This window comes from Rhinolophus sinicus, chromosome 17 (genome assembly GCF_057876585.1).
Source record: "Rhinolophus sinicus isolate RSI-liver-muscle chromosome 17, RSI-T2T, whole genome shotgun sequence".
In the NCBI taxonomy this organism is placed as follows: Eukaryota; Metazoa; Chordata; class Mammalia; order Chiroptera; family Rhinolophidae; genus Rhinolophus; species Rhinolophus sinicus.
This window is the reverse complement of record NC_142517.1, coordinates 142,928,483-142,955,828: the sequence shown is the minus strand read 5'-3', so window position 1 is coordinate 142,955,828 and position 27,346 is coordinate 142,928,483. Positions and strand designations below refer to the sequence as shown.

At 40.7% G+C, this 27,346-nt stretch overlaps 1 protein-coding gene across 4 annotated transcripts in view; it reads right to left on the bottom strand.

The window, feature by feature from the left end:
* Nucleotides 1-274: 274 nt before the first annotated feature.
* LYPD6 (LY6/PLAUR domain containing 6) overlaps nucleotides 275-27,346 on the bottom strand; it is a 140,312-nt gene continuing 113,240 nt past the window's right edge. For all 4 annotated transcript variants that reach the window (XM_088793971.1, XM_074336070.2, XM_074336069.2 and 1 more), the window contains 4 exons: nucleotides 25,131-25,319; nucleotides 17,687-17,785; nucleotides 5,075-5,205; nucleotides 275-3,216 (listed from right to left, as the gene is read on the bottom strand). In XM_088793971.1, the coding sequence (XP_088650097.1) occupies nucleotides 3,049-3,216; nucleotides 5,075-5,205; nucleotides 17,687-17,785; nucleotides 25,131-25,248 (516 nt within the window). In that variant the 5' untranslated portion in view covers nucleotides 25,249-25,319 and the 3' untranslated portion in view covers nucleotides 275-3,048. The remainder of the gene's footprint in view (nucleotides 3,217-5,074; nucleotides 5,206-17,686; nucleotides 17,786-25,130; nucleotides 25,320-27,346) is intronic.

The following is a 27,346-nucleotide window of genomic DNA, read 5'->3' as shown; positions in this document are numbered from 1 at the left end:
AACAAAAAAATGTTCTGGAGAAACTGTAAACCTGATTGAAAAATCAGGTAATCTTTCTTTCTTTGATTTTCTGCAGCAGTTACTGTCTGTATGAATTATCTGGCATGAGTGAATTATCTTGTATCTTTTCATGCATGTACTTCTTGTCTGTATGACTAGAAAGTGAGCTCCTGGAAGGAAGTTCTCTGTGGCATTAAGCCCAACGCCTTGTACATAACCCCGGTGCCTGAATCATGGGGTGACGTGTGCATTTGCAGGCAGGAGCCTGGTGAGATACACTTAAAATCTTTATTCATTGATTTACAAAATGTACAGTATTTACAAAATTGAGGCATTCATCCCATATTGACATGAACGTTGTGGGAGTCTAAAAATAAATAAGTAGCACATAGGTTCATATACACTTCGTGGCTCTTTGCACTTTAGGCCGTCAAGAATAGTGGGATCTAATGGAAGGTTTACTGTGGTAGACAAGTCAGATGGATGACCAGTCCTGGGCCTTCCACGTGAATGAATGGTAATTCCGTGGCTCCTTGAGGCTGGGAATGGTGAGCAAACTACTTTCTTTAAATGCCAGCCATTCTGACAGGCACACAGGGTGTAGGCAGCCACATCTGTGTGCAGTTTGCAGTGACCCCCTGGGGTGGCAGATGACACCTGTAGACCTGGTCCCTGCACACCAGCCAGGGAGGCTTGGGAGTCCACATTTTCTCATTAAGAACCAACATTTGGACTTTGTCTCTTATTCAAATTGCATGCAGTATTTGGATGGTGTCAGTGGAGAGTGACCATGCACGAAAATGTAGGTGTAGATATGTACATCATAAAATTGTAACTGTCTTATACCATCTTCGGATGTAGGATCAACCTGTCTCCTCTTTTAGCAAGAGGAATGAATGAGGAAAACATACCTTCACCCCTCCCCCAAAGAAAAACCATCTGGGGACATATGTAAATGACGTTCTGCAGAGGCAGGACTAGACAAACTCCACATGATGAGAGGGGCAAATTCCCATGAAGCCTCATACCGATGGTAATTCCACCTTCCCTTCCACTTCATTCCTGCCTCATCCCATGTAACTTAAACAGGAAGGAAAAGGCTTCACATTCTTGAGCTTCTTAGAGCCTCGGTACCTTCATCTGCAAAGTGGAAATACTAGGAATATTCCTTACATGGTTCTTGCAGGAAGTACATGACCTAACTTATGTAAAGTGCTTAGCATAGCCTGGCACATAAGAGGCGATTAATAAATGTCTTACTTTCTCTCCCTCTTCTTCCCCAGCCCAGTTATAAGCAACGTATGGATAAGCCTGCTAAACTCTGATTTAAGGCCCTTTTATGCAATTTTGATAACTGTGTATCAGAGTTACCACTGTCAGTTCAGATTTGGTCCCTGAGGAGGTCTCATTTTCTGAGCCAGAGACATTTTCCTGTCAGGGCACACGGACCCTGACAACACGGTCCTCTGTATCAGCAGCAGCTCCACCAAATACGATGCAAAAACGCCCATAACCCTGCAGAGAAACTCGTACCAGTGATTGTCACCCAAATACTTCTGGAAACACACCACGGAGGAAACCATGAGCAAAAAGCTCGAGGCCAATACATTACTCTTGCTCACAACATAAGGAACATAAGTAATTTTTTTCAACACTGGTGCCAGTATTATACATACATATATTACAAGCTCTACCACTGTTGAAAAATAAGTATTCTAATTTGATCATTTTGTTCAGAATAAAGAATCTTTTATAATATATTTTAGTTTCTAGTTATGCCATACAAAAATAAATATTGTATAAATGACTTACAAGGAAGAAGAAAGAACTGTAACTTGGGGTGCCAAAACTATAGGATGGATAGTGAAACTTTTACCCTCTACTTTAAAAGTAAACATGTGAAAGAAATAACTTCTCACTGGGTCTCCTTACTAGTCTCACCATCACCCCACTGGTCCACCTACTTCTCATCCTAGGATATTAAGTGTTCGTTCCCTAATCTCCAGACAACTGAATGCAGCATCTTCTCCCTACAGTCACTGGGGATTTGAAAGAGGAAGCACGGGGAGGGCTCTCGGGCAGCATGAATTACAGACGGAGGAAGATCTGGCTGAGCCACTTACTAGAGCCTCCCAGTGAACTAAGATTCCTCCACACATTCTCCTTCTTTTCATTTTGAAATCCTCTGTGTAAATTAGCTATGTCTGAATAGAACCCCATGACTGGAGAAAACAACCCCATCCTGCTGGGGACACCCTGAACACCCAGTGATCCAGGTGGGCTCCACGATGTCAAGGAGCACAAGAAGGTGCCAAATTCAGCCCCATCTCACCAATTATATGACGGGATAAACAGCCACTCTATTGACGCTAGTTCCATTACGTGGGGAAAAATTCTTCCGCAGCCACTCCTCCCCGCGTACACCAAACTTTTATGACTGCCTTTTTATTTCCCACACAGCGCAGTGGGAATATGATTCCCACTATTGGAAGGAGAATGTCGGAAAAATTAAATTGAACAAATTTCTTACTACCTTTCTAGGGAGTTAGTATCTCCAAGGAAATAGTCCATTGATTTTGCAATCAAAGATTTAAAATTCTAAAACTGTAAGTGAATTCACGATTATATTTAAACCAGTGGTCCTTTACCTTTCTCCAGAGAAACATACAATCATTCATGTCCCTATAACATACTGTCCCTATAACTCAGAGGGTCCCAGGACCTCCTGCGGCTCATACATCTACTCCAAATTAAGAGCTCCAGATCTCAACAAATGCAGAACTATTTCTTGGAGTGAAAACAAAGGGCTGTGGTATAAAACTCAGGGTCTGTTTTAGGGGCAGGCTAGCTATGATGAGGTCTTGGACTTGAAATGGCTACATGGAAGCAATGACCGTTCCTCATGGTAAGTGGAAATGCTTGGCCGTGAAGATATTCTCAAGCGTTGTGGTTTCACATGTGTGACTATTGTCAGGCCAACAACTCATGCATGACTGTGGACCATCACAATCCCCGTGGATCACTACTAGATGTGGTGACTTGGAGCTGCTACCATGTGAGTCCCAACCACACCCACAAGCAGGACACTAGCAGTGACACGCAGTGTGGGTGCCCACTTGTCTGATTGATGGGCGATGTTGTGGCAAACGTGGCATCGGTTTCATTTCGGGGGAGTGGCAAGTTACAGATATTTCCTTCACAACAGGAAGTACAGACCTGAAAGAAAGGAAGAGAGAAAGAACGATGAGGAGCTGGCAGATCTTGTCAAGAAGCAGGAGGAGACAGCAGCCCTGCATTTAAAGGGGAAGGATGAAATTTCACCAGGAAGCAATGTAGTCAAAATGAAAGCCCCCAAATAAGGATCAAGGGACATGCGTTCTGCTTTTGACGTCCCCCCATGTGCTTATTACAGTTTTACAACCTTCCTAGGTCTCAGCTACTCCATCTGTGAAGTGGGGATTATAATACTTACCCTGCCTCTCCCGAAAAGGCTTTCTGAATATTGAGGAAACTGTTAAGAGGGCCACTTTCACTTGCCAAATTTCACAGTGAAAGTGAAGTGGCAGCAACCCAGATAATTTCAATATTTACTTTCATTAGAGTTGTCTGAATAATTCTCTCCATTCTCACGGGTGAATTAAGATTGGAAGGGTTTTCATTTATGCAATTATTCCTGCTTTATACAGCTTTACTTGTGGATCATAAGAAAGAAATAAACCCAAATAATTATTGACAGGAGTTATTTTAGGTCATGGCTACACTAAGTACAGACCAGCAGCTTCAGGATCAACTGGGAGCTGATTAGAAATGCAGAATCTCAAGTTTGCCCAGAAATTGAATTAGAATCTGCATTTTAACAAGGCCCCGAGTGGTTCATATGCACAGTGGTGTTTGAAGACTGTGATGGTTAATATCCTCTAGTCATTAGCCTCCAGAGATTTCAAGCTGGTCACCACTGACAACGGCTGGGAAGACATTATAAAGTTGGGGACGTAAACTAGGGGTCAGAAGTGAGTTTGAATTCTGTTCCCATCACTTACTAGCTGCGTGACCTAAGCGCATGATATCATTTCTCTGATCTTTAATTTCCTCCTTGGTAAAGGAGCCACAATAATGCCTGACAGCCAAGGCTAGCTTGTTTGGGGTCAGGTAAAACCCTTGGTTTTACCTTTCATATTTCAAACGTAGAGCAAGTAGGCAAATTATACTTTAAAATTTAATTCTTAGTGTATTTGACAAGTCTCTTGAAAATTAGGTGTCTATCTCCTTTAGAGAAAGAAACGCCTCGTCACACAGAGTGTTCCAGGGTATCTGAGTTGGCCTTGTCCCCAACTCCCAGGAAGGCGGCCTGATGGGGAGAAGTGGGCCGTCTCCAAACAAAGGCCAAGGTCTGATACACAAGCTCCTGTGTTCAGCCAGCTTGGAAGGACCAGCAGGAGAGTCGGGGGCATTCCCCAGTCCAGCACTCAGGCCGCCTTTCTCTGATTCTTCTTATTCTCCTTCAAGGCTGCCCTCAAAGGTCATTTTACCCTGAGTGCTCCTGTCCAGGCACCAGATGGAGTTTCAGGGGAGCAAACCCACAAGGAGATGGTTCTCTCATCACCTACTGGAATGACATGGGAGCCAATGTATACCTTCTCCAAATCAGCATTCCACAGAAGACACGAGCCACACTTTACAGAAACTTATCAAAGCTCAACAGCCTTGGCCATCCCCACGGGAATGAACTGCTGGCCCATCGGCAATGCTTTCCCATGGGCACATAACTTGTCCCTGCTCTTCTTCCTTCTGGTAGCTTTGTGACTTTCTGCTGAGTGAGTAAAGGGCTTACAGTAATTTCCCACACCCTCTTGGTGTAGTGTTTACACAATTTGTGCTGGTTATCCTATGACCTGGTATACATTTGTATTCTTGTAGAGCAAACAGGAAAGGGGGCATCTTCTCACAATGGTATAAAAGACAGTGAAAAGCCAGCCTACGTGGGGAGGTAAGAATTGGCTCATGGGCACTGGCAGGCATCTGAGGTGGAGGAGGCTGACTAAGCTGCACTGGTCACTTGCTTTGTTGCCCAGACCTTGTGGCCTTCATGCTCAGAGTCTCTGCAGCCAGTGGACAAGCATTCTTCCAGCGGAACACAGCGTTTGGTGACAGAGATGCTATTTCCTGTGACTTCCATGGTGTGCTGAGTGTAGCAGTATCTGGTCTCTGTCAACACAGAAAAGAAGTTTTAATTGACATAGAAAATATTAGTCTAACCTGCCTGAAAGGGAAACAGCAGGAATGTCAACACTACAAGTCCTAAAAATATCGAACAGCACATGGGATGTACACTGTGTTGGGCTTATGTCCAATCCCAAAATTGTCCTTGGAGAGACCCACTTCATTCGCCATGGTGGGAGGAGAGCCTTCTGAAGACTATTGGTCTTTGCCCATCGTAATCCCCATAAACCAAGACCTAGTGGCATCATTCTTTGCCTGTCAACAAATTTTGCCACTGTACTGATTTTTATTTTTAGGGGAGGAGTGGTTTGGAGGGATGATTTAAGGTGTGACAGTCATAGCAATTTTCAGGAAGATGAAGTGACGGAAAAGTTCAAAGAACACAGAGTTAAAGATAAGATATTAGGCAGGTAACCAAGATCTTCAACGAGATAAAAGACTACAGTAGAGGCTGATGTGTGTGTGTGTGTGTGTGTGTGTGTGTGTGTGTGTGTGTGAAACAGTTCTTCCCAAATCAGATTAAAAATAGATTCATTGTATCTGAAGAAAATGACTTTGTCCAAAAGAAAGAACTTCTTGCCTAAGAGCACAGCTGGATTCTAGAATTCATTACAGAAGACAACTAAGCCAACAATGAAGGTGTCCCAAAATTGAGGAGCATCATTCCTCCCTAGCATGGCTCTGTGTCATTCCAGGAAGGCAGATGAAGAGAGACCATGATGTGAGTAGCTAGTGGTCCCTCTAAGTCTTAGGAATCTGAAAACTTGAGATTTCTTCAAAAATTCCATGAACAATTTCTTAGTTGTTATTCAAAGACTAAAGAAATTTTTGTAATTTTTAAGTCCTCCAGGCAGTGTTCAGCTTTCTAAGCCTGGGATTTAGTTGAATATTCCTGTTTCATATTCAGATTGAAAAAGAAAATGAATAATTCTTAACAAACATCACTGAGCTGTTTTTCATCCTATCTTGGACCCAACTTTGCATACTTTACACAGGTTGGATATTTAGTGGCTGTTATGGAATTATGACTTTTAATGATATTTATTAGGCAATAAAAATTCCCCCCACCAGATCCTGTCATAATTTTGGCAATTTTTAGCCAACGTATAATGTCCAAAGAAGAAAGCTGAATCGTTTTAGGCTGTGAGAATGAGCTAATACAGACCGCACTGACACATCCTGGGAGTCATGAAACTTCAGGGGTATTAACCTTCTAGGTACCCACACAGGACAGGAACCTGAGTGGCCTCTGATTGAGTCTTGCTAAGGGCAGCAACTCTTCCAATGGTTACACTCTTGGTGGGTGTACCTGGGCGGAGTCTGTCAATGCTCTCCCCCAAATACTGCCCCCACACTGCATTGCACCCTGACCAGAATTTTGTCAGTTGGAATCAGGTCAAGGCATTCCTTAGCTTGGACCTTAGAGCACTCTGTCGAAGGGGGGTCAGTCAGGTTCCCCTGTGAGCTCACAAGAAATGGTGACAGCTTTAACCTGGCAATATTTCTCTCAAAGCCTTAAAATATTTTAAAATTGAAGGGATTGTTTTATTAATGAAGAGGCGATGGCAGCTCTTGTCTGATTTTTTTTTTTTTTTTTTTTTTTTTTTTTTAAGGCTTTGACAGATTTAACCTGTGGAGGCCAGTGACCTGAGGGATGTACAACATCTTCCAAAGAAGACTGGTTTAGTTCTCTGGTATCAGCTTGGACGTTTATGGCCATGATAGGTACACTTTTCCCACCCCACCCCAACTTCAGATATTCAAGAATGCAATAAAAAAGGAGCGTTATGTTCTGTCTCCTCTTCATGCTGACAACCAGGAGCAGCTGCCTGAGGTTTTATTGCTCCAAATGTAAATCTGAGTAGATAAGATCATATGTTTATGGAACAAGTAAATCATCACATGGTTTCAGTTTTGGAAAGTAGATTTGTCCTCCAAATAGTGAATTACCCTGTTTTAGGCAAGCTGTAGAATAACAATTGGTGATCCTGATATAACTGCCTTTTGTTTACACTTTTATGTCGGTAACAAACTCTCTTTTAACTTATTAATTGGAAACTTATTTCACTGAATGAGAGACAACATCTAATGAATCCTTTTTTTTTTGGGGGGGGGGGTCAGGAAAATATGCAAAAGCTCAGTACCTAATAAGCCAATTCTTGCCATTCTGGGGGAAAAGGGCAATCCGTGATGAAGCTGGATAAGAATTTTTTCTTACACTTCACCAAGCCCAATCCATAAACAAAGATATATTTGCAACACCCATTACTTCCAACACCAGAGACTTCAGATCTTAAGTATCAATCCCTTAAAATATCCATTCTACTTCTTATCTTACAAACCCCTAGGTCAGTTATGAAATGTGGAAAAGGGTCCTGTGGTTAAATAAGTTTGGGAAATGCTCAAAGTTGAACAGGTTTTTTTAGTGCAAATTGCTGAGAGCCTTGAATTTGTACTGTGATCTGCAAGGAGGTGGGGACAGAGCAGGCAGAATTTCCCAAGCAGAACTAGGTGGACCCCACGCGGCTTATCACTGGACCATAGAATTGATAAAAACTGAATTTCAGCCACAAAGCATTGCTCTCCATGCATTTTGAATAATCCTTGGGTTAGTAATGAGGTTATATGAGAACCAAGCCTGCTGATAACTTCACACTAAAAGGATTTCAAAGGCTTTTATCTAAAAGATAAAAGATGGATTTGAATTTCTACTAAGTTAGTTGCAGCCTCTAAAATCTCATATTCTGCACTGCATGGTATTCCCAGAGGTTGTGAAACAAAAGTCTTTTACTGTGAGATTCACAGGCATTCAAGTAAAATCAGAACTGAGTAAAAAAGCTTAATCAACTATTGGAAGACACAAAATATAATTTTCATGAAATTCACACATATACACACAGATTCTACAAACTAGCTCTGAAATTTTAAAAAGGTTCAAAACTAAAATGTAAATTTCCATTTACCCATCAACAATCAGTCTCCAATAACAGAAACTATATAAAAACAAACTACACATAAAATAATTTGAATTGAAACGGACATTAAAAATGACCAGCTCTTATCATTCAGTTATTTTCTGTGGCTCCTCTAATTTTGGTTTCTTTACATTCAAGTAATGCTAGAGAACAGTTCACCAGGTCAAGAAATTTAACGAGAGGAAAATCATTATAATCACAGCATTATAAATTGTATTGAAACTCTCAGCCCTTCACATCCTGCCTTGCTCCTTCCAGGTCCTCCGCTGAGGGGACTGTTTGCCTAAGTGTCCAACTCGATGCTCTTCTCCCGTCTGATCCGCAGGATTTCTTTGCAGGTCCAGGTGCTGTGGGATTCCCCACCCTGGACGTCAGAGCTTTGCCTTCTTCTAGATTTTCTCCTGCATCGCTGGTCTCTTCTCTTCTAACACTTACCCTAACCTGAATGTCTGTATTCTCCCAAGTTCTGTTCTTGAATCTCCTAACCAAGTGATCTCATCCAACCTCTCATGACATTATCTCCAGTCTGATTCTCTCTCCTGGGCTATAGACCCAAATTTCCAACTATTTCCTGGGTATCACCAGTAGCACCTTGCGCCTCACACCTCATATCTCAAGCCAATCACATCACTTTCCTCCCCTGGCCTCTGTTTTGTCTTCCTGTGTTCCTATTTCAGGAAGAGACATCCTGAGATGTGGCACCTCCATCTTGGACTAGAAACTTCAGAATCTGCTCCGATGTCTCCTGCCAAGCTGGGAGTCTCCAAGTCCTCTGAAATGTCTCCACTACCCATGTGATGTTTTCTACTCCATTTTTCCATCCCCCCAGTGCAGGACCTCATCATTTCCTATCTGTCTCTGACTTCTCTCCTTTCTAACGCAGGTGCCAGACAATGACCAGGTAGATTACTGAAACCAAGGTTAGCTCATGCCACTCACCACCTATGAAAGCATGAATACGACTTAAAATCATGAACGAGGCCTGACAAGGAGCCCTGACTGCTTACTGCTGGGCCTACCAGAGTGGCCCGTAAATGATCTGTTGCTCTCGCTCTGCCGTGAAGCTGTGTCAAGAGTATAAGTCACTGTGCTTCCCTGCTGGAAGCATCAGTTACATTGATAACTCAGAGCTTGGCATCTGAAACTCAGCACTTATTACTCAAGGTTCTCCTTGATCTAGGCCCCTGGCTACCCCATCATTGCCTACTGGCTACCTTGAGACACCATGACACAACTTTTAACCATTTTTTTTTTTTTTTTCAGTTACAGTTGACATTCAATCTTATTTTATATTGGTTTCAGATGTACAGCATAGACATTTATATACTTCATGCAGTGATGCCTCCGATTACTCTAGTACCCACCTGGCACTATCCCTAGTTGTTGCCACATTATTGACTCTATTCTCTATGCTGTACTTTACATCTCTGGACCATTCTTCACAACAAAAACTTCTTTTCCTATCTTCTGCTCCTAGAAACCTAATGTTCTCCAAGGCTCAATCCAAATGACATGGATTCTGTGAAACCCTCCTTGATTTTCCTCCCAACGGTCTCACAGCCTGCTTAACTTCCTTATTTGCTATGTCTGGCTTTCCTTCTAGATCAGGGTTTCTCAACATTGGCACAATTCGCTTTTTTGTTTTTTAATGGTTGATTTTACTTGTTTTCTAATTAAACTTTTGATTTTGAGATAATTGTAGATTCACATGTGTTTGTAAGAAATAATACAGAAGGATCCCATGGTACCCTTCACTCAGTTTTCCCAAATGGTAACATATTGCAATACTATAGTATAATATCACAATGAGAATATTGACAGGGATGCAGTCAAGATATAGAACGTTTCTGTCTCTACAAGGATCCCTCATGTTGACTTTTTATATCTTCTCCCCTCCTGCTCCAACCACTGGCGGCCACTAATTTATGCTCCATTTAGATAATTTCATCATTTCAAGGATGTTATATCAATGGAATCATACAGTATGTAAACTTTTGGGACTCGACCTTTTCACTCAGCTTCATTCACTTGAAAATTATCCATGCTGTTGTATGTATCAAAAGTGTATTAATTTTTATTGCTAAATAGAATTCCATACTATGAATGTACCAAAGTTGGTTTAACCATTCACCCATTGAAAGGGGATATTACTAATAAAGCTGCTGTCAACATTTGTGTACAGGTTTTTGTGTGAACATAAATTTTCATTTATCTGGGATAAATACTCAGAAATGGAATTACTGAGTTGTATGGTAGTTGCATGTGTAGTTGTTTAAGAAACTGTCACACCATTTTATACTCCCACCAGCAATGGATGAGTGATCTAATTTTAACCAGCATTTGGTGGTGGTGTTACTTTTTATTTTAGCCATTTTGATAGATTTCTAGTGACATCTCGTGTTTATAATCTGCATTTTTCTAAGAGCTAATGATGTTGAACATCTCTTCATGTGCTTATATACCATCTGTTTATCTTCTTTGGTGAAGCATTTGTTCATTTTTTTGCTCTTTTCCTAACTTTTTAATTTTTCTTACTGTTGAGATTTGAGAACTCTTTATATATTTTAGATATTAGTCCTTTGTTAGATATGTGATTTGTAAATATTTTCTCTCAATTTGTAGTGTGACTTTTCATTCTCTTAACAGGGTCTTATGAAGCATGAAAGTTTTAAATTTTGATGAAGTCCAACTTATCATTTTTTTCCTTTTATGGACCGTACTTTTTATATCAAGTCTAAGGACTTTTGCCTAGCCCTAGATCATAAAGATTTTCTCTTGTGTTTTTTCCTAAATGTTATATAGTTTTATGCTTAACACTTCAATCTGTGATTCATTTTGAGTTAACTTTTGTAAAAGGTGTAAAATGTAGGTTGAGATTCATTTTTTTGCCCACAAATGTCCAGTTGCTCCAGCACCATTTGTTAAAAAAGCTATCTTTCCTCCGTTGGATTGCATTTGTGGCCTTGTCAAAACTAAGCTGGGTGCATTGAGGGTCTCCTTCTGAGTTCTCTATTTTGTGCCACTGAGTTATGTTTCCATCCCTCTGCCAGTACTGCCCTCTTGATGGTTATAGCCATGTGATAAGTCTTAAAAAGATTGATTCCTCTTTTTTTTAAATGGTTTTAGCTATTCCAGTTTCTTACCTTTCCATGTGAATTATACAATAATCCTGTCTGTATTTACAATCTTGCTGAGATTTTGAACAATTATAAATGGTATTTTTTCTTAATTTCAGTGACTACATAAATTGATAATACATATGAATATAACTGAGTTTTGTGAATTTATCTTAATGTCTTGTGACCTTGCTGAACTTATTAGTTCTGGGAGTTTTTCCTGTAGATTCGTTGGGATTTTCTATGGAGAAAATCATGTCATCTGTGATAAGGGGGAGTTTTAGTTTTTCCTTTCTCGTCTGTATGCCTTTTATGTCCTTTACTTGCCTTATTGCATAGGGTAGAACTTTTAGCAATTCACTAGATTAAAGTGGATAAACCAGACTTTACAGTACACAGTAGTTAAAATAAAAGTGATAAGACAAAAGCATCAAATGGATGCTTCCTATCTGAGGTAATTATGTTAATACGAAGTACTTGGACAAAAACACTGTGAATTGGGGTAGGTTAGATGCTCTCAGAGTATAAACAATAATCTTGTTAAGTCTGATACAACTTTGGGTTAAAAAATTGCTGGAAAAATTCTAATTAAGGACTACATCTGAGAATTACAACGTCAGCTGAGACAACTAGCTTCCACCTTCTTAACCAAAGAACAATAGAATAAAATTAAAATAACAACAACAAAAGTCTGTGGGAAAGCACAAGAGAGCTACCAATGCAGAGAGGATTTGAAGAGCAAGATCCCAGTGAAACCCAACATATCAAGTTGAGCCTGACATTCTATACCTGTTCTCCCCTTGAAGCACTTGCACAGGTCGGGACTGAGGAGCCCAGCAGAAAGCCCTGCTCAGGGGCAGAGAAGCTGAGCAGAGCCTTTGTCAGTCTCAAGGGAATTAGGAGGCCCAAACAGGAATTCAGAGCTCGCAGGTCAGCCAGGAGAGAAGGGAAAGACAGAGAAGTCAAGCTGACAGTCTCAGGATAGAATTCTAGGTGGGCAGCTACTTACTTCCAGCACTTTTAAAATGTCATTCCATTAACTTCTAGCTTCTACTGTTTCTGTCAATACTGCATGTTGGCAAAGTTGTACAGCAGCTGGCACTCTCGGGCACTGCTGGGGAGAGTGTAATTGGCACAGCCACTCCGGAAAATGGTTAGGTAGTAACTGATAAAGGCAAAGCACACCCCGAATTCCACTTCCTGGGAGAGACCTATCAGAAATGCATACATACGTGTACCAAAAGACATGCAAGCATGCTCATCCCATTTATAAACTGGAAACACTCCCAATGTCCATCAACAGTAGAGTGGATGAAGTGTAGTGTAGTCATGCAATGATCTACTTTACCTCTGTGAGAAAGAATGGCTTTGCTGCTCACAGAAACCGGGATGAATTTCCCACATATAACGTGGGAAATAAAGGAGTACATTTTGTGTGATTCCATGTATACAGAGCTCGATGATAGTAGTCACAAATTGTGTTACCTTTGGAAGGTGGGGTGTAATGACCAGAGGACCCCAGCGGCCTTCTGGGGTTCTTCTGACACAGACACACAGCATGTTCATTTTGTAAAAAATCAACGAGCGCTGCACTTATGATATATTCACTTCCTAGTATTTATGTGAAACTTTAATAAAAAAAAGTTTAACTTCAAAAAAGGAGGAATTCTTCCACTTAGCAAAATGACAAGATAGATCATCTGAACACCATCTCATTCCATAGCAGCCAGAGTGCTGAATAACTTACAACCAGTAGCTTCTGTAAATGTACAAAGGAGCTCTCCAGAAAGTCACGGAAAACCCAGGGACCAACACTGGGTAAGGTGCTGATTTCTCTACCCTGGGATGGGGGGTGTTAACAGATGAACTATAAGAAGATGCAAGGCCTGGGGTCCTAATGGGGGTTAGAACTAGAATAGAGATCCTGTAGAATGGAAGAAACCTTGGGGGGCTATATCCTAAATGTAAGGATGCCTAAAAGAGAAAAAAATCCACCCTTGGGTAAAGTAAAACAAAAAGGTTGTTTGTCTGAGCCTGGGCTCTGTCTGAGAAAACAGTCAACAATAAGACTTTCCTGAAAATGTGTAACCTTGGGCTTGTCTTCAGTTGAGCTGGGAATCACATTTATAATTCCTGCCTATTCCAGATAATTGATATAGAAAGAGTCAGCGAGGGGCCTGCTCAGGTTTTTCTCCGCTTTCACAGAAAACAGTGAGCAGCATAGAAGCTAGAACCAAAGGGATGCATGTCCCTTCATCTCAAGATTTCTCTTGGTCTGATTTTATATCAGCAATAATTTCAAATGAAGATTTTGCCTTAAGGGGAGACATCTGCACTTCATAATTAAGAAGGAACATTAAATCCTTGCGGCTTAAGTAGACTCCACAGAACAAGCCTTTCCAAAAATTGTGATGTTTTTGACTTGACATTTAATTCTAGCGACTCTTAATAAACACTTATACGGTCCCTCTCTCAAGGAGATTTTAGTCTTATAGCACAGAAAAAAAGCCACAGGCCCAAAACCACGTGGATCTGAGCACGTAGCATTCAATTCTTGTTTTCCTTTACCAGTTCTTTCAACTGGTCCCTCCTCGTATGATATGATTTCAAGATCCTTTCCCATTCTGATTCACAAAGTCAAGAAAATTACACAGATTATAATGAGCGGGTGACAAAATTAAGATTCTTGCCAAGGAAGTGCTCAGGGACCAAAGACTAAAGGGAAGCCTAGCAAATGAAACAATACGATCAGTTATGAAGGGCATCTTAAATTCTCTTGTGTAGGGAGGAAGTGCAGTACCAGGAATCTGTAAGTGCCAGAGACAATAACAAAGCAATGAAGGAGGAAGTACTTATACACGACCCATTTCGAAAGGAAGAGTGACAGGAAACCTGAGTTAGTGAGAGGTGGCTGGCTGATGCCACCATTGCCTGTCAGAGTGATTCTAGTTAAGGCAAGGCGTTCTTGATGTTTATTTCACCAAATGATGATTCACAACAAGCCTGCTGCATCTGTAAGCAAGCTCCCTCAGCTGCGAAAATGCAATATGTCTCCATGCACATCCACGTGACTGAGATTAGTTTTAGAAAATTCTTGAAATTCAGGCTTTCCCCGAAGCAATTTGGGATGTGGGCTTATCTTGTACAGATAAGATTAAATACTAACATAAAACGTTTTTTTTTTTTTTTTCCACTTTCCACAAGTTATGGTCCCATCATATAATAATTAAAACTTAAACACATCACAAAATAAACAAACAGAAAACCGGGAATGCGACAGGAAGCTGGGATGTTTTTCCATAGTAGGACTGAGCCGCCCTTACTAAATCAGCTGGTAGTGCTATAGCTGCTTCCAACAAACTAATGACAGACAGAAGAAACAAATCTAGGGGGTGTCAGTCGTTAGATACATTTTATATTTTAACCTAATAAGAATGACATCATTTTCATCGTTGGAAAACTCTGAAGAGAACCCAGAGGAAAGGATAGATGGCTCATGAGCAATGGGGCTGGTCAGGAAGGCAGCTGAGTGTGACTTCATCTCTTCTCAAGAAGGAAGCTGAACATGGCTTTGGTTCCCACTCCTTACCTGATATTCAAGGCCACACAAAAATAACCTGGCTCCACTATTTGTTCCTACTATTCTCTGACAGAAACGAGTTGCTACACCCAGTGCAGGTCTCTCCCTGTGCACTGAGCACACTGAGGGGATCCTGTGTCCCTGCATTTGCTCTGAGTGATTTCCCAGAAGACATGCCCTCTTCAGTTTTCTACATCCATTGCCCACTTATAAGGCTGTCACCACCCACACAGCCCAGGATGCTGTCACTGGCCACCTCAGCCCCCAAATAGCAATCCTTCCCTTAAGTTCCCATTGCATTTAAGGCTGTATTTCATTTGGCACTTGCCTTTGTCCTGCTTTTTTTTTTTTTTTTTTTTTTGACATTTGATATGTTCAGATCTTATCTCCCTGGCTAAACTGCCTGCTCCTCGAAAGAATAAACCCGATTCCTATCTTTCGCTGCATAATCCCCCAAAGGGTCTGGAATGGTAGCTCTGTGTCATGAACCTTAGGGCATCACTTTCCATTTATCCCTAGAAATTTAAGGACAAAAAGATAAAAGTGGGAGGGGAAAAAAGGGAAAAGGAGAAATTGTGTCAAGACTTGCAGTACTTTTAGGCACCTGTACTTCGGGAGGATAGATTTTGACCTCAAAAGAAAGGATCCAGATGGAACTTCCTCTTTCTCTGAGAGGAAATCAAGCAGAGTGCTACCCGTCCCGTTTCTGATTTGTGATAAGGATCTATTTGTATCCCATCAGACTCAGACTGGGCCTCTACGAAATAAGGCCTAAAGCCTGAGAGAGCCCCCATTCACAATCCGTCCTTTTCCTCTCATCATCTCTGCGTGGGCAATACCGAGAGAACCACTGTCACATTTTCTGTACAGTAGCGCTGATCAGTAGCAACTGTATCAAAAGTTAATCTGCCAACTTCGTCCCAGCAGGAACCAGCCCACTAGTTATTGGCTACCCACACAGAGCATCCTGTTGTCGTCCAGAATCACTGTTTACTGTGGTTCTCAAATGTTACTGCATCCTGGCACCACACAGGGAGCTTTTAAAATCCTTTATGCTCAGCCACACCCCATACCATTTCAACAGGAATCTCTGGGAATGACCCAGGCATCAATGTTTCTAAAATTTTACCCCGTGGTTTGAATGTGCCGCCAAGTTTGAGAAGCAGTGGTTTCACTGGGTCCCTCAGCAACCTAACCAAACGTTCATTCTGCAGTGGGGGTTTACAGAACAGCAGCCCCATCTGAAACAAGCCCTGACTGCAGAGGGCAATGTGGGCAGGACTCGTCTTAATTACTCAGATGGCTGGCTAGCTCGCTTGTGATTAAGCCAATCTTTAGTGTTCACCACGTTTTTCTCTTCCCTGCGGTCTTTCCCATTAGTATCTCTACCTCAAAGTAACCAAGAGGAATCTAAACAGGACAACACGACATTTCACTTTCTATTAGCGGGGTGAGGAGTTCCCAGTGGTTCTCGCCCCGTGACTGCTCATTAGAATGACCTGGGATATTTAAACACACTAGGCAGGGCCTCCATCTCAGAGATGCTGGCTCCGTTTGTGTAGAGCTGTGGCTCTTACCACGCGGTCTCCAGACCAGCAGCATATGCATCACGTAGGAACTCTTTAGAAATGCAAAATCTCAGGCATACTGAATCAGAAACCAAAAAAGATGGAGGATGGGGCGGGGGCATAAATCTGTGTTTTAATAAGCCCTTGAGGAAATGACCATGCTGAGGTGTGAGAACCACGGGTTTAGGCAGGGCACAGGAGCCAGTGATTTTGAAAAGACCCACAGGAGTTCCCGCTGGGCAGCCTAGGTGGGGGACTCACGGATTAAATACTAGCACTGGCCTAGGTAGCCGACATCTGTCTCTAAATCGCAGTTTCCAGGCTCTCTGACTGTCCAATCCTCCATGAGAAACACAGTGCCATTCACTGGCCTGAGTATGAGAACTCCTGCATTATGTTGAAAATAATAAATTTGGTGTTGGTGTGTTCAGTCATTTTAACAATGAATTTGATCAGCTGTGAAGCCCATGTAACTACTTGCTCAAACAGTTGTCAATGAAATGCCCCACCCTCATCATCTCCCCATCAAATGAATCCACTTTCTTCCAAAAATAAAAGAGCCAATTAACAGTGACTCTGTGGCCAAATACAGCCATCTTTTTAATTCAATAGGATAAAAGCAATATGAATATGAAGCATCTACTTCATTTTGAAATGGGCCTTTGGGTCAAAACTTCCTGCTTCAATTAGGCATCCATCTCATCCTTCAAAGAGAACTTAGTTTAAAAGGCTCAGGATTTTTATTTGTGCAATGATGACATTTAGAATTCTAGCTTTCATGCAGTCTCAGGATAGAAGCCTCTGGCAAGATATTTAATAAATAGGATCTTCATATGAACATCGATTCATACTTTACATAAAGGGAGTTACTATGCAATGACTAATGCTTCAAAGAGTGGGTTGCAGGCTGGCTGTCTTCTTCCTGTGCTGCACGCAGCTGGGCCGGGGGGTGAGAAGTATCACTCACTCTTTCTGGTGCTCCAAAGATGCTTCATGAGAGAGGGGACCATCCTATGGATCAGACATCCTATGGACAATCCTTATGACTCGTAGAGTATTTGATGGTAAGTTATTAGTGTGGTGTAAGAAATCTACTAATAGCCTTAGACAAGAGGACTGATGGAGATTATAAGCAGGTCTCTTTCTATACATGCTGTTCACTTTCTATTCAGAGCCGTTCATTCATACACAGCTCTGGGGACCCCAATCTGTCTCCTGAGAATTTACCTCGAGGACAGTAGATGTCTGGAGCCCATCGGTTGCACTCATAGTTGTCTGCTGCCTTTTCACAGGTGAAACATTTAAATCCACCAGGATATGGTGTGGCTACAAAAAGGATCAAGAGAAAAGATTAGTTTTTTAGACTGAGTACAGAACCTTGCATTGTGAAGTTAGACATGTCCTCCTTTTAAAAAGGATTCTCGAAACAGCCTGGCAGTTTCTTTAAAAACTAAACATGCAACTACCATATTGCACTCTTGGACATTTATCCCTGAGAAGTAAAAACTTATTTTCACACAAAAATCTGCACATAAATATTCTCAGCAATTTTACTTACAATAGCCCCAAACTGGAAACAACCCAAATGTCCTTCAATGGGTGAAGGTTAAACAAATTGTGGTACATCCGTACTACGGAACACCACTCAGCAATAAAAATGAACAATTACATTCAACAACTTGGATGAATTTCCAGGAGACTATGCTGAATGAAAAAAGTCAATCCCCAAAGGTTATATACTATATGTAACATTTTTTTAAATGAGAAAATTTTAGAAATGGAGGACAGATTAGTGGTTGCCAGGGTCGGGAGTGGTAGGAGGCAAGTTCAAAGGGAATCCTCATGCTATCGAAACTGTTTAGGTTTTTGACTTGGTTGTAAATACACAAACCTACATGTGATAAAGTTATGTAGAACTAAATACACACACACACACACACACACACACACACACACACACACTAATGGACACAAGTAAAACAGGAAGTCTGAATAAGACCAGTGGATTGATTGCTGTATTAGTGTCAATATCCTGGTTGTGATGTTCATCTGTAGTTTTTCAAAATATTCCCACTGGGGGAAACTGGGTAAAGTCTACGAGTATATGGAATCTCTATATTATTTCTTACAACTGCTTATGAATCTATAATCATCTCAATTAAAATTTCAATTAAAAAAGTCACTCTGGATTTCCAAGAATTTATGTGTCAACACTAGACAGGTCAATGTATAAATATAAATACCAGGTTCAACCGTAAAAACTCTCCTGCTGTTTGACCATTTTTTACCTTCAAACGTGGCAATTTCTTTGCGTCAATCTAATACTTTGATCTGGTGGGACCTGATATAGTTAAGAATCCCTGGGGGTGCTAAGTATCAGCCAAGAGAAGTCTTCAGGGCTAAAAGACATGCTGCCTGTGCAGAGGTGACCCTGCTAAGGGGTCTCTCAGGCCCAGGTCCAATGTCCATGGGGCAGCATGACAAGGACCCTGGGGACATGTATGCACTATAGGTCCCAGCCCCAGCCTGAGGGATATGTAACTCCAGGAAGCCCCTCACCTTTACCCCTTCCTCTCCCTACCCCGAGTTGGCTTTCTGAGGAGACTGTCCTCCAGGTACTTGTATTCTCTGCCCTGCATTTACGCTCAGGCAGGGAGGCGTCCCATGAGAGTCAGGCGCTAGAGAGTGCCAGGGCCTTGCTGGCATTTTAGGACAATGACCCACAAGGAATGTCAGGCCAGGTCGTCTCTGTCCTTTTCACTGATGTGCTTTTAATTGTTGCTTAGTTCTAATCATTTGCCTGCTTTGCTGCTTAGAGTTTTGCCTTTTATAAACTGAACTGTGTGTGTGTGTGTGTGTGTGTGTGTGTGTGTGTGTGTGTGTGTGTTTAATTTGTAAAATTACCTGGCCTCTTTGAAAGCTGCAAACACTCAAACACTTCATCTGTAGAAGCCAACTGTTCTCCCTCGCAGATGGCTGAGCCTACATATCCCACTGGCGGAAATAATCATCTCAGGGTAAATTGCTTTACCCACATGGAACCAATTAAGTATGTTATCAAAAATAAATGAAGGAGGAGGCAGCAGCTTAAGGCCAAAATTATGGGCCAGATATAACTTTGATTTTCACCTTGCCTAGAATAGCTTCCCATCCTTGGACATGCTTGCAATAGTTCACGAGCTGACTCTGACAATATCGAATAACCTCGGAGGATCAAGTCATAAACTGTCTAAAAAATGCAGGTAACTGGACCTTTTTAAGGACCCATGTGAGAGTTCTGTGTTCCTCCAAGGAGTTGGTGACTCAGATTCATAGACAGAATGATAGTGTGTGCACGGGTCGTCTTAGAAAATGAGGATGGAAAGCAGCTTAGACATAGCCATCCAACCGCTTCATTCCCAATGAGGCAATTTCACTATGGGAAAACGTGCTCTGCCTAACGTATAATTACAATAAAATATTAAATTTTGCAAAAGTAAACACAATTTTTTTTTTTTATATCTCTACATCCCACCACCTAGATAGGTGGGTTACATTTAAGTTGAAAGAGTCTAGTTTAGGTAAGTACATGCCTGAAGAATTTAAAACAAACAGGTTCTCGTACTCCAAAGCCATTCAAATATTCTTGTGGACATTTTAATTAGCTTATTTTTATAAATACTCTTATGAAAAAAATATTAAAATATTTTATAAAATTACCCTGATTGGATACATTAAAAAATAGTTTCACTATCAACTTCAAAGTATTGAATATATAAATAAGTTTAAAAGATAGAACTTTAAAATAGTTTGTAAATTTTGACGTAGAATTAACAGAGTAGGAGTTTTAAAAAGAGTTATATTCTATTTGTCAAAGAACAGCATTTCCCAAAAAAATGATCCTATACACCAAGGTTTATGGTTGCAAACTAGCCATACCACTTCAGCTTGTATGATTAATTCACTAGAGTATCCAATTTTATCTGTCTGTCAGTGCAGCCAGTAAGAGGTTTAGCTGGCATGTTGGATTAGTTATTTCTGGAAACTTTCCCATCAAAGAGATAAATTAAGAATAAAGATTGACAACCTGGGTGTTCCAAGAATAAACTTATTGAGAACCTAGCACTAATAAGTTGCAGTGTTCCCAAATTTGGATTATTTAATAGACGCTTCAAAATTATTTTTTGCAAGAATAGTGACACATTAAATTAAATACTGTCATCTCCTACACAAGTAGGACTGGACTCTGAAATTAACTCAAACTATATCAAAATTTAAACAGGAATAAGAGCTAACACACTATGGTAGCCAAATAAAACTTTGTTGTAAGCTATTTTTACCTTTCAATGTGTTTATTAGGCTGTATCACGAACAATTAACCAAATGATCTCATTTTCAGTGAGTTGTATTTTTAAATCTACTTCATATTTGCATGCATTCTCAACAATGACGTTCTAATATTTGCTGATAGAAACTTGTACTTACATCTTGGTGGATAGTACTGATCAGTGAATAACTAAACCCTTTTCAGTGACAAATCTCTACAGACAGATTCAGCTTTCAGTTCATAATTATAGCACAATACCAAGTAATGGTTAAATTCTTCCCTCTGGAAATATCTAGCCCAAAATAAAGTCTACAGTCGAGCATCTCCAGTAACTTGCTAATTGATACTACATCTGATAAGTTTTTTTTTTCAAAAGGACTGGAAAGAGGTTCCTAAGAGATGTTCTATTTTTTTCCTTGTTACTTCAAAGCATTACAGAGCAAGTAGAGTTTCAAATTGTTGTGGCCCCAGCTGTGAATGAATCTAATTTGGCTCTTGATCACAGAGTTAATAAGCTTAGTACTCTGTATTTCAGGGCATAAGTCCTTGGTCCCTCAAGAGAAGGTGATTGTAAAGAAAAAAAAAAGCCAAAGTGCCCAGTTACTTCCTGTAACATAATCTGTCCATTAACTCTCTTGGTCAGCCATAGTTCAATCGACCATAATTCATTCGCAAGGCATCGGAAAAGATTTCCTCTTTGTTTCCATCTCTTGGAACTTTTGCCTGGACAAAGGCCTTCAGTTACCAAAACCGTGGTGAGAAGAGAATCTTGTTTTGAAATGTATGCTGATGTGTAATGTAGCCAAACATTTTTTTTTATTCTTGCCAAATTAATTTCCATTGATTTTGGAAACTGGATACAAATGTAAGATTTCTATAAATCTAATAAATTAATCTTCCTTCTCAGTCCACTTGGTAACAAAATATTGTCAGTATTATTTTAATACCATGAACATATTTCTGATAGAAATGCATTTCCAGGTATTCTAGAAAGTCTTCTTACTCGTTAAGACTTATTAGCATAGAATTATGAAAAAACTCCCTTGGCTCTTGCTAGCCCCCTACAGGGATACAGCACTTTCGTCCACACGATTAAGACAAGACTTGGAATATATAATCAGAGAAAAACTGGACGTCTCAGGAAAGATTTGTATTATAAGGAAAGAAACAGAGGCCAAGACAGGTTGAAGTCACTTACCATGTTTCCCCGAAAATAAGACCTAACTGGAAAATAAGCCCTAGCATGATTTTTCAGGATGACATCCCCTGAACATAAGCTCTAATGCGTCTTTTGGAGCAAACCTTAATATAAGACCCGGTCTTATTTTTGGGGAAACACAGTAGGAAGTTAAATTCTGCTATCTTGTATGATGTCTAACAACCAAATAAGTAGCGCCATTTCTCTTAACATTAACTCCTGTTTTAAAAGGATTTACTAGATTTTGGTACTTTAATCATGGACTGTGAAGAAATTCATCATTTTTCACATGAAGAAGGGGAAAAATTACAGAAAAGAATGTTATTGAGGACAATGCCTCAAGTTTGAAAGCCACAAAAAAAAATTTTAAGGACTTAGAAACTTCAAAAATTAGAGAACCAGAGAGCAAAGGAGATTAGCCAGAGGAGACTGCACTTTCCCAGCCCGGGTTCCAATCTCAGCCCAGTTACCATCTCTGAGGGTTGTTCGGGGCTCAGGAGAAATGAGTTTATGTTTGTCTGATGGGGAACACTTCTCACATCTAAAGCATCACCGCATTTCTCCTTGGGCAGGTTCCAAGCTGCATCTAACACTAATGAAATCTGGCTCACTTTCTGACCCCAAGAAAGCTATTGGTGCCTCCATCTACAAAGTGAGCTGATTATATTAATAATTCAAGATCAAAATAATCCTACACTTCCCTCTTATATTCTTTATGGTCTGTATTTTACAGAAACCTGCTTATTTGTAGAGAGACCGCTCCATCTAAACATGGTCTAGTGGGAACTGCTCAGGGCAGAAGACCATGACCATTTAAACAATCAAAGTGTAAAAACAAGCAGGCAAACACCCCAAACTTCTCAAATAGTGCACAGAAATGTAAAATCCACTTGCTTTAAAGTGGGCAGAGTCAACAAAATTCTAGCCAAGTAGGACCTATTGACAGTAACTTCAACCCAGTGAGAACTTGGATTCCCCAGGACCAGGTACAGAGACTCTAAAAGAGAGCTAAGCCCAGACCTGCTGGCAAATTGTTTATGTGCAATTTAGCGTAGGAATGACTTTTTCTGTCCTCCATATTTCAAAATCACATCAGAAAACCTCACCAATTCTTTCTATACAGCAAACTCTTTCAAATCAAGCCATGGCTCTACTTAATTAACATAGGTCACGTGAGCAGAACTTTTCCACCAACTTCTAGAGAGCAGAAGTAATCATCTCTCTGTCCTGGCAGAGCTCATCTTTAAAGATCCCATTCTGAAATCAACTTTCCAAATAGGGGCCCACTCAACTCAGGCACTGACCAACCACACCGCTGAGGCAGAAGCAGTGTGTGTGTTTTGTTCTTGTTTCCTTAAATCCAATCCCCTCAATTTTCCTTCCCACCCTGTGTGTCCAATCATAGCTTCAGAGAAAGGCCAGCGTGAGTCTGTTTTGCAGCCTGGTGACTTCTGAGTCTGTCACTGAAGAGGACAAAGAATACCCCAGAAACTGAAAATCCTGGCAATCAAACCACAGAGACTGAAATCTAGGTTTTTACTCATCAAGTCTTAAAAAAAAAAAAAAAGCATGGCTGCTTGTAGAAAAGCATGAAATGCAATCCTAGGAAATAGAGCAAGTATCAAAGCACTTTCTTTACATGAATGTTACTAAAATAAACAGCCATGCAAAAACAAGCAGCCAGATAAGCTTCCCAACAAAGCAACCTGTAGGCACCGAACTATACTGCTCAGAGCACACAGTAGCAATAAGTTTAAAGAAACTAGTTGCTGCCTGGCAAAAGTATATTTGGAATTTAAAAGTCAGAGTGATGTATTTTCAGCATCCTCAGTTTACTGCCTAAGCCAATTACAACATCATAAACAACAAGCCTCCAACTGCCTATCGTGTATATGCCCAGCATTTTATGGATAATATTTCTAGTCCACAAAATAACGTGACAGGGTATGTGTTACTCTATCTATTTGAAAAATGTGGAAATTAACACTCAAGATTTCCATAACATTTATTGAGCATTTACTGTGGCTCACGCTCTGTGCTCAGTGCTTTGTATGCAGTCTTTTATTAAACTTCTCAAAGTCGGGGCATTTATTTCGAGTCAGAAGGCTATGAAGCTGCTGAGCTAGTTGCCGACCCAGGGTCAGGTGGACTGCAAGCCCCTGTGAATTCCTTGGACCACCTCTCATGTAAACCAGACCATGCAGAGATTAAATAGTCTAGCGAAGGTGGCATTGAAGGAGTCCACGGGCAGCCTCCACTTTGTAGATTGTAAGATCCCCCAAAGCAAGGGCTATGGTTTATTTGCCCTTATATCATTCACACCTATCACAATGCTGACACACAGCAGAACCTCAAAAAGTGGTTGTTGAACAGAATTATTTCAAAAGAGTAATGCACCTCGAGGCAAATGTTGAAGGTCAGAATACACACAATACACCCAGCACTCACCACCACAGGGGCAATCCAGAAGAGGGTCCAAAGAAAACCAAATGAGATGAGATAATGCCATAGATAGAGACCAAAAGAGGAAGTAAAAGTGCTGTGTGATCAAAGTGTGATCCTGACAATATCGCCTGCAGAAGCACCTGAAATTCTCGCTGAAAGCAAAACTCCCAGGTACAGCCCCCGATATGCGATCAGACCCTGTAGGAAAGGGACCTGGGTGTCTGCTTTGTTATGTGCTCCCTAGATAATTCTTAAACACAGGTAACCAAAGGGATAGGGAACAGGAAGTTGTGGGAGATAATTATGTTGAACCTGAGAATTAGATGCACAGACAGGAAGACCAGCTATTATCTTGCCTATAAAGGGCTGATCTTTTACAAACACCTTCCTCCTGGGACTCGGTGATTCACTTTGATAACTGACAGAAGCTGGTGTGAATCAAAGGGAAGGGTGTTCAGAATCAGAGCGAAGGCATAGGGAACAGAGAAAACAAACCCAAGAATTTGCGTTAAAGTAAAAAAAAAAAAAAAACTAAAAAAAAAAACCACCCTATAAAAAGGTGAGGGTAAAACATACAGCATCTTTGGGAGCACGTGCCTCCCCTTAATTAAATCACCGGAGGTTTCTCCTGCATTGAAATCTGCCTTCTCCTGGACATTTTTCAACTCACGTCTTATTTGAAGTAAAGGGACATTTCTGCGGCGAAGAGAACAGAGTCTTACTTGAAGGGTGGAGGTAGATAATGTCTTTCACTGTGAAGTCTCGAGACTGTGCAGCTTTCAGACAATCAGCCAGCAGGCTCAGGAGCAGGAGCCAGGCCAGGGCAGGGCCAGGTTCCATGGCAGACCGAGGCGTCACTCATCCAGGGCGCCTGGCAGTGGGGACTCGGGATGACGGGAGAGAACTCGCACCTGAAATATGAAGCAAGATTCATCTCAGTGTCCAACTGGAGAAAGCCCCGGGAGACTTGGCTGAGCGCCCATGTTGGGGGAATAGGGAGCCAAGGGCATAAGGAAGTGGGTAGACACGCAGAGAAACTTTATAAACGGTAATTTTAGAGCACTTAGAAAATTCCAACCGAAATCTATTCTGAATCAGGTCGCTGAAATTCCATTGGTAGCGGCCCCCTCTAATATCTAGCAGAGATGGTATCAAGAGAGATTGAATTTTAATGAAATCCAGCTATTTTTGCCAGGAGGCCAGGGGATGGCTGCCAGAATGCAACAATAAATAAGTCAGGTACAAAAGCTCAGAAGCATTTCCTTGATAATGGTGAAGGCCATGTATGAAAATGCAGCCTTGCTGGGTCACGTTGCCATACAAAGCTGTACAGGACAGACTTTCAGACCTGGGAAAAAAAGAAATGTAGGTAAACGGGCCTCTCCCAAACCAAAAAGTGCCTTTCTAGCTCAAAATTTCCTTAATGTAAGTAATATTTATTGGCCTGGTACTGTGTGGGTAGGCACTATTATCATCCTATTTTGAGTAAACAAGTCCAGCAAATAAATAGAGGAGCTGATTGAAACCCAGGCAGTCTGGCCATTGAGCCCACATTTCGAAACACTAGGTGATAGCGTTCTCCCAAAGGCTGCTTTGTGGTATAGAAACACATACAGATGAAGTGAGACCAAGGTATCAACTGTAGCACTAAGCAATCACCATTCTATCTTCTATTGGGACTCTGTCCTTTTCAATTAAAATTGAGGGCAGTAAAATCTTTTACTTGGGTTGAATTGTCCCCCTTACTTAGAATGTACTTATATATCTTAATTTACATGTGCTATTCGCTTGCCATCTTACTGCTTTCTGACAAAGTCTGTTCCTCACATTCTACTATTTTCCAAATATCATCATTCTACTGCCCATGCAAAGGGTCAAGTTATATATTACTTTACTTTTAACTGGCTGAAAAACCATAATTTGGACATTTTGTTTACAAATTTTAACACCAATATTCAATGAGATTTTTTAAATAGAATAATAAAATAATTCTAAAATGATTTTGTCAAAACAAACAGATCAAGAGTAAATGTATCACAAAACAAAATCAATATGGAGTCATCAGATATTAGAACATACTGTAGAGTAATATTAATCAAAACAGAATGATAAAAAGTATAAAAATGAATACGGAAAATGGAACACTCTTAAGGAGCTCGAAAATAGACCCAACTATTTCCATGACACAAGCAGTTTTCCAAAATTATGGAAGAGAAAACTTTTAAATGAATAGAATTATAACTTGACTAAAAATTGTGCAAAAGATGAACTGAAGCCTAACAATGCACGATGCACTAAAATTAACTCCAGATGAATTGGTGTGTTCGTTATTTTTTTTTTAAATAGACAAAGTTTTAGAAAGTAGAGCTCTTATCACTCTGTAGCAGTTTGATGATGCCAGCCTTGCCAATTTCATGCTCACTACCCATCTTCTGTTTACTATTTGGCTCCCCACCCATATTTGCATTCAGGAAGGGAGTGGGCTTCCCATTCACTTAATAAATGTGAGTGCCAATCACCACGCTAGCCACTTGGTTGAACGATATGATGAGAAAACAAATAGCAAGCATATCTTTTCCTCACCAAGTGGCAGAGACAAACATTGTCTCCTCTTAAATGAACGTAACAGTGCTTCATTGTACAGCCATTCCGGTCAGATGAGGCTGCACCTGAGGAACCAATCTGCACAGCATTCCATGGAGACCCCATTTCACAGCAACACCCCCATTTCTTCACAATCTGCAGCAGGGCTCAGTGTGAGAGGGGTAGTGAGGAAAGCTATCTGGTTTTATTTTGATATAATTTAACATCAAATATCAACTAGTTGCCAAGCTAAGTTCTTTCTAATGTGAAACTCAATGTCCACACTAGCGCTTCATATATATCAAACAATGCAAGTGGCACATTTTTATTACAGCATTTCTCAACCTCAGTATTC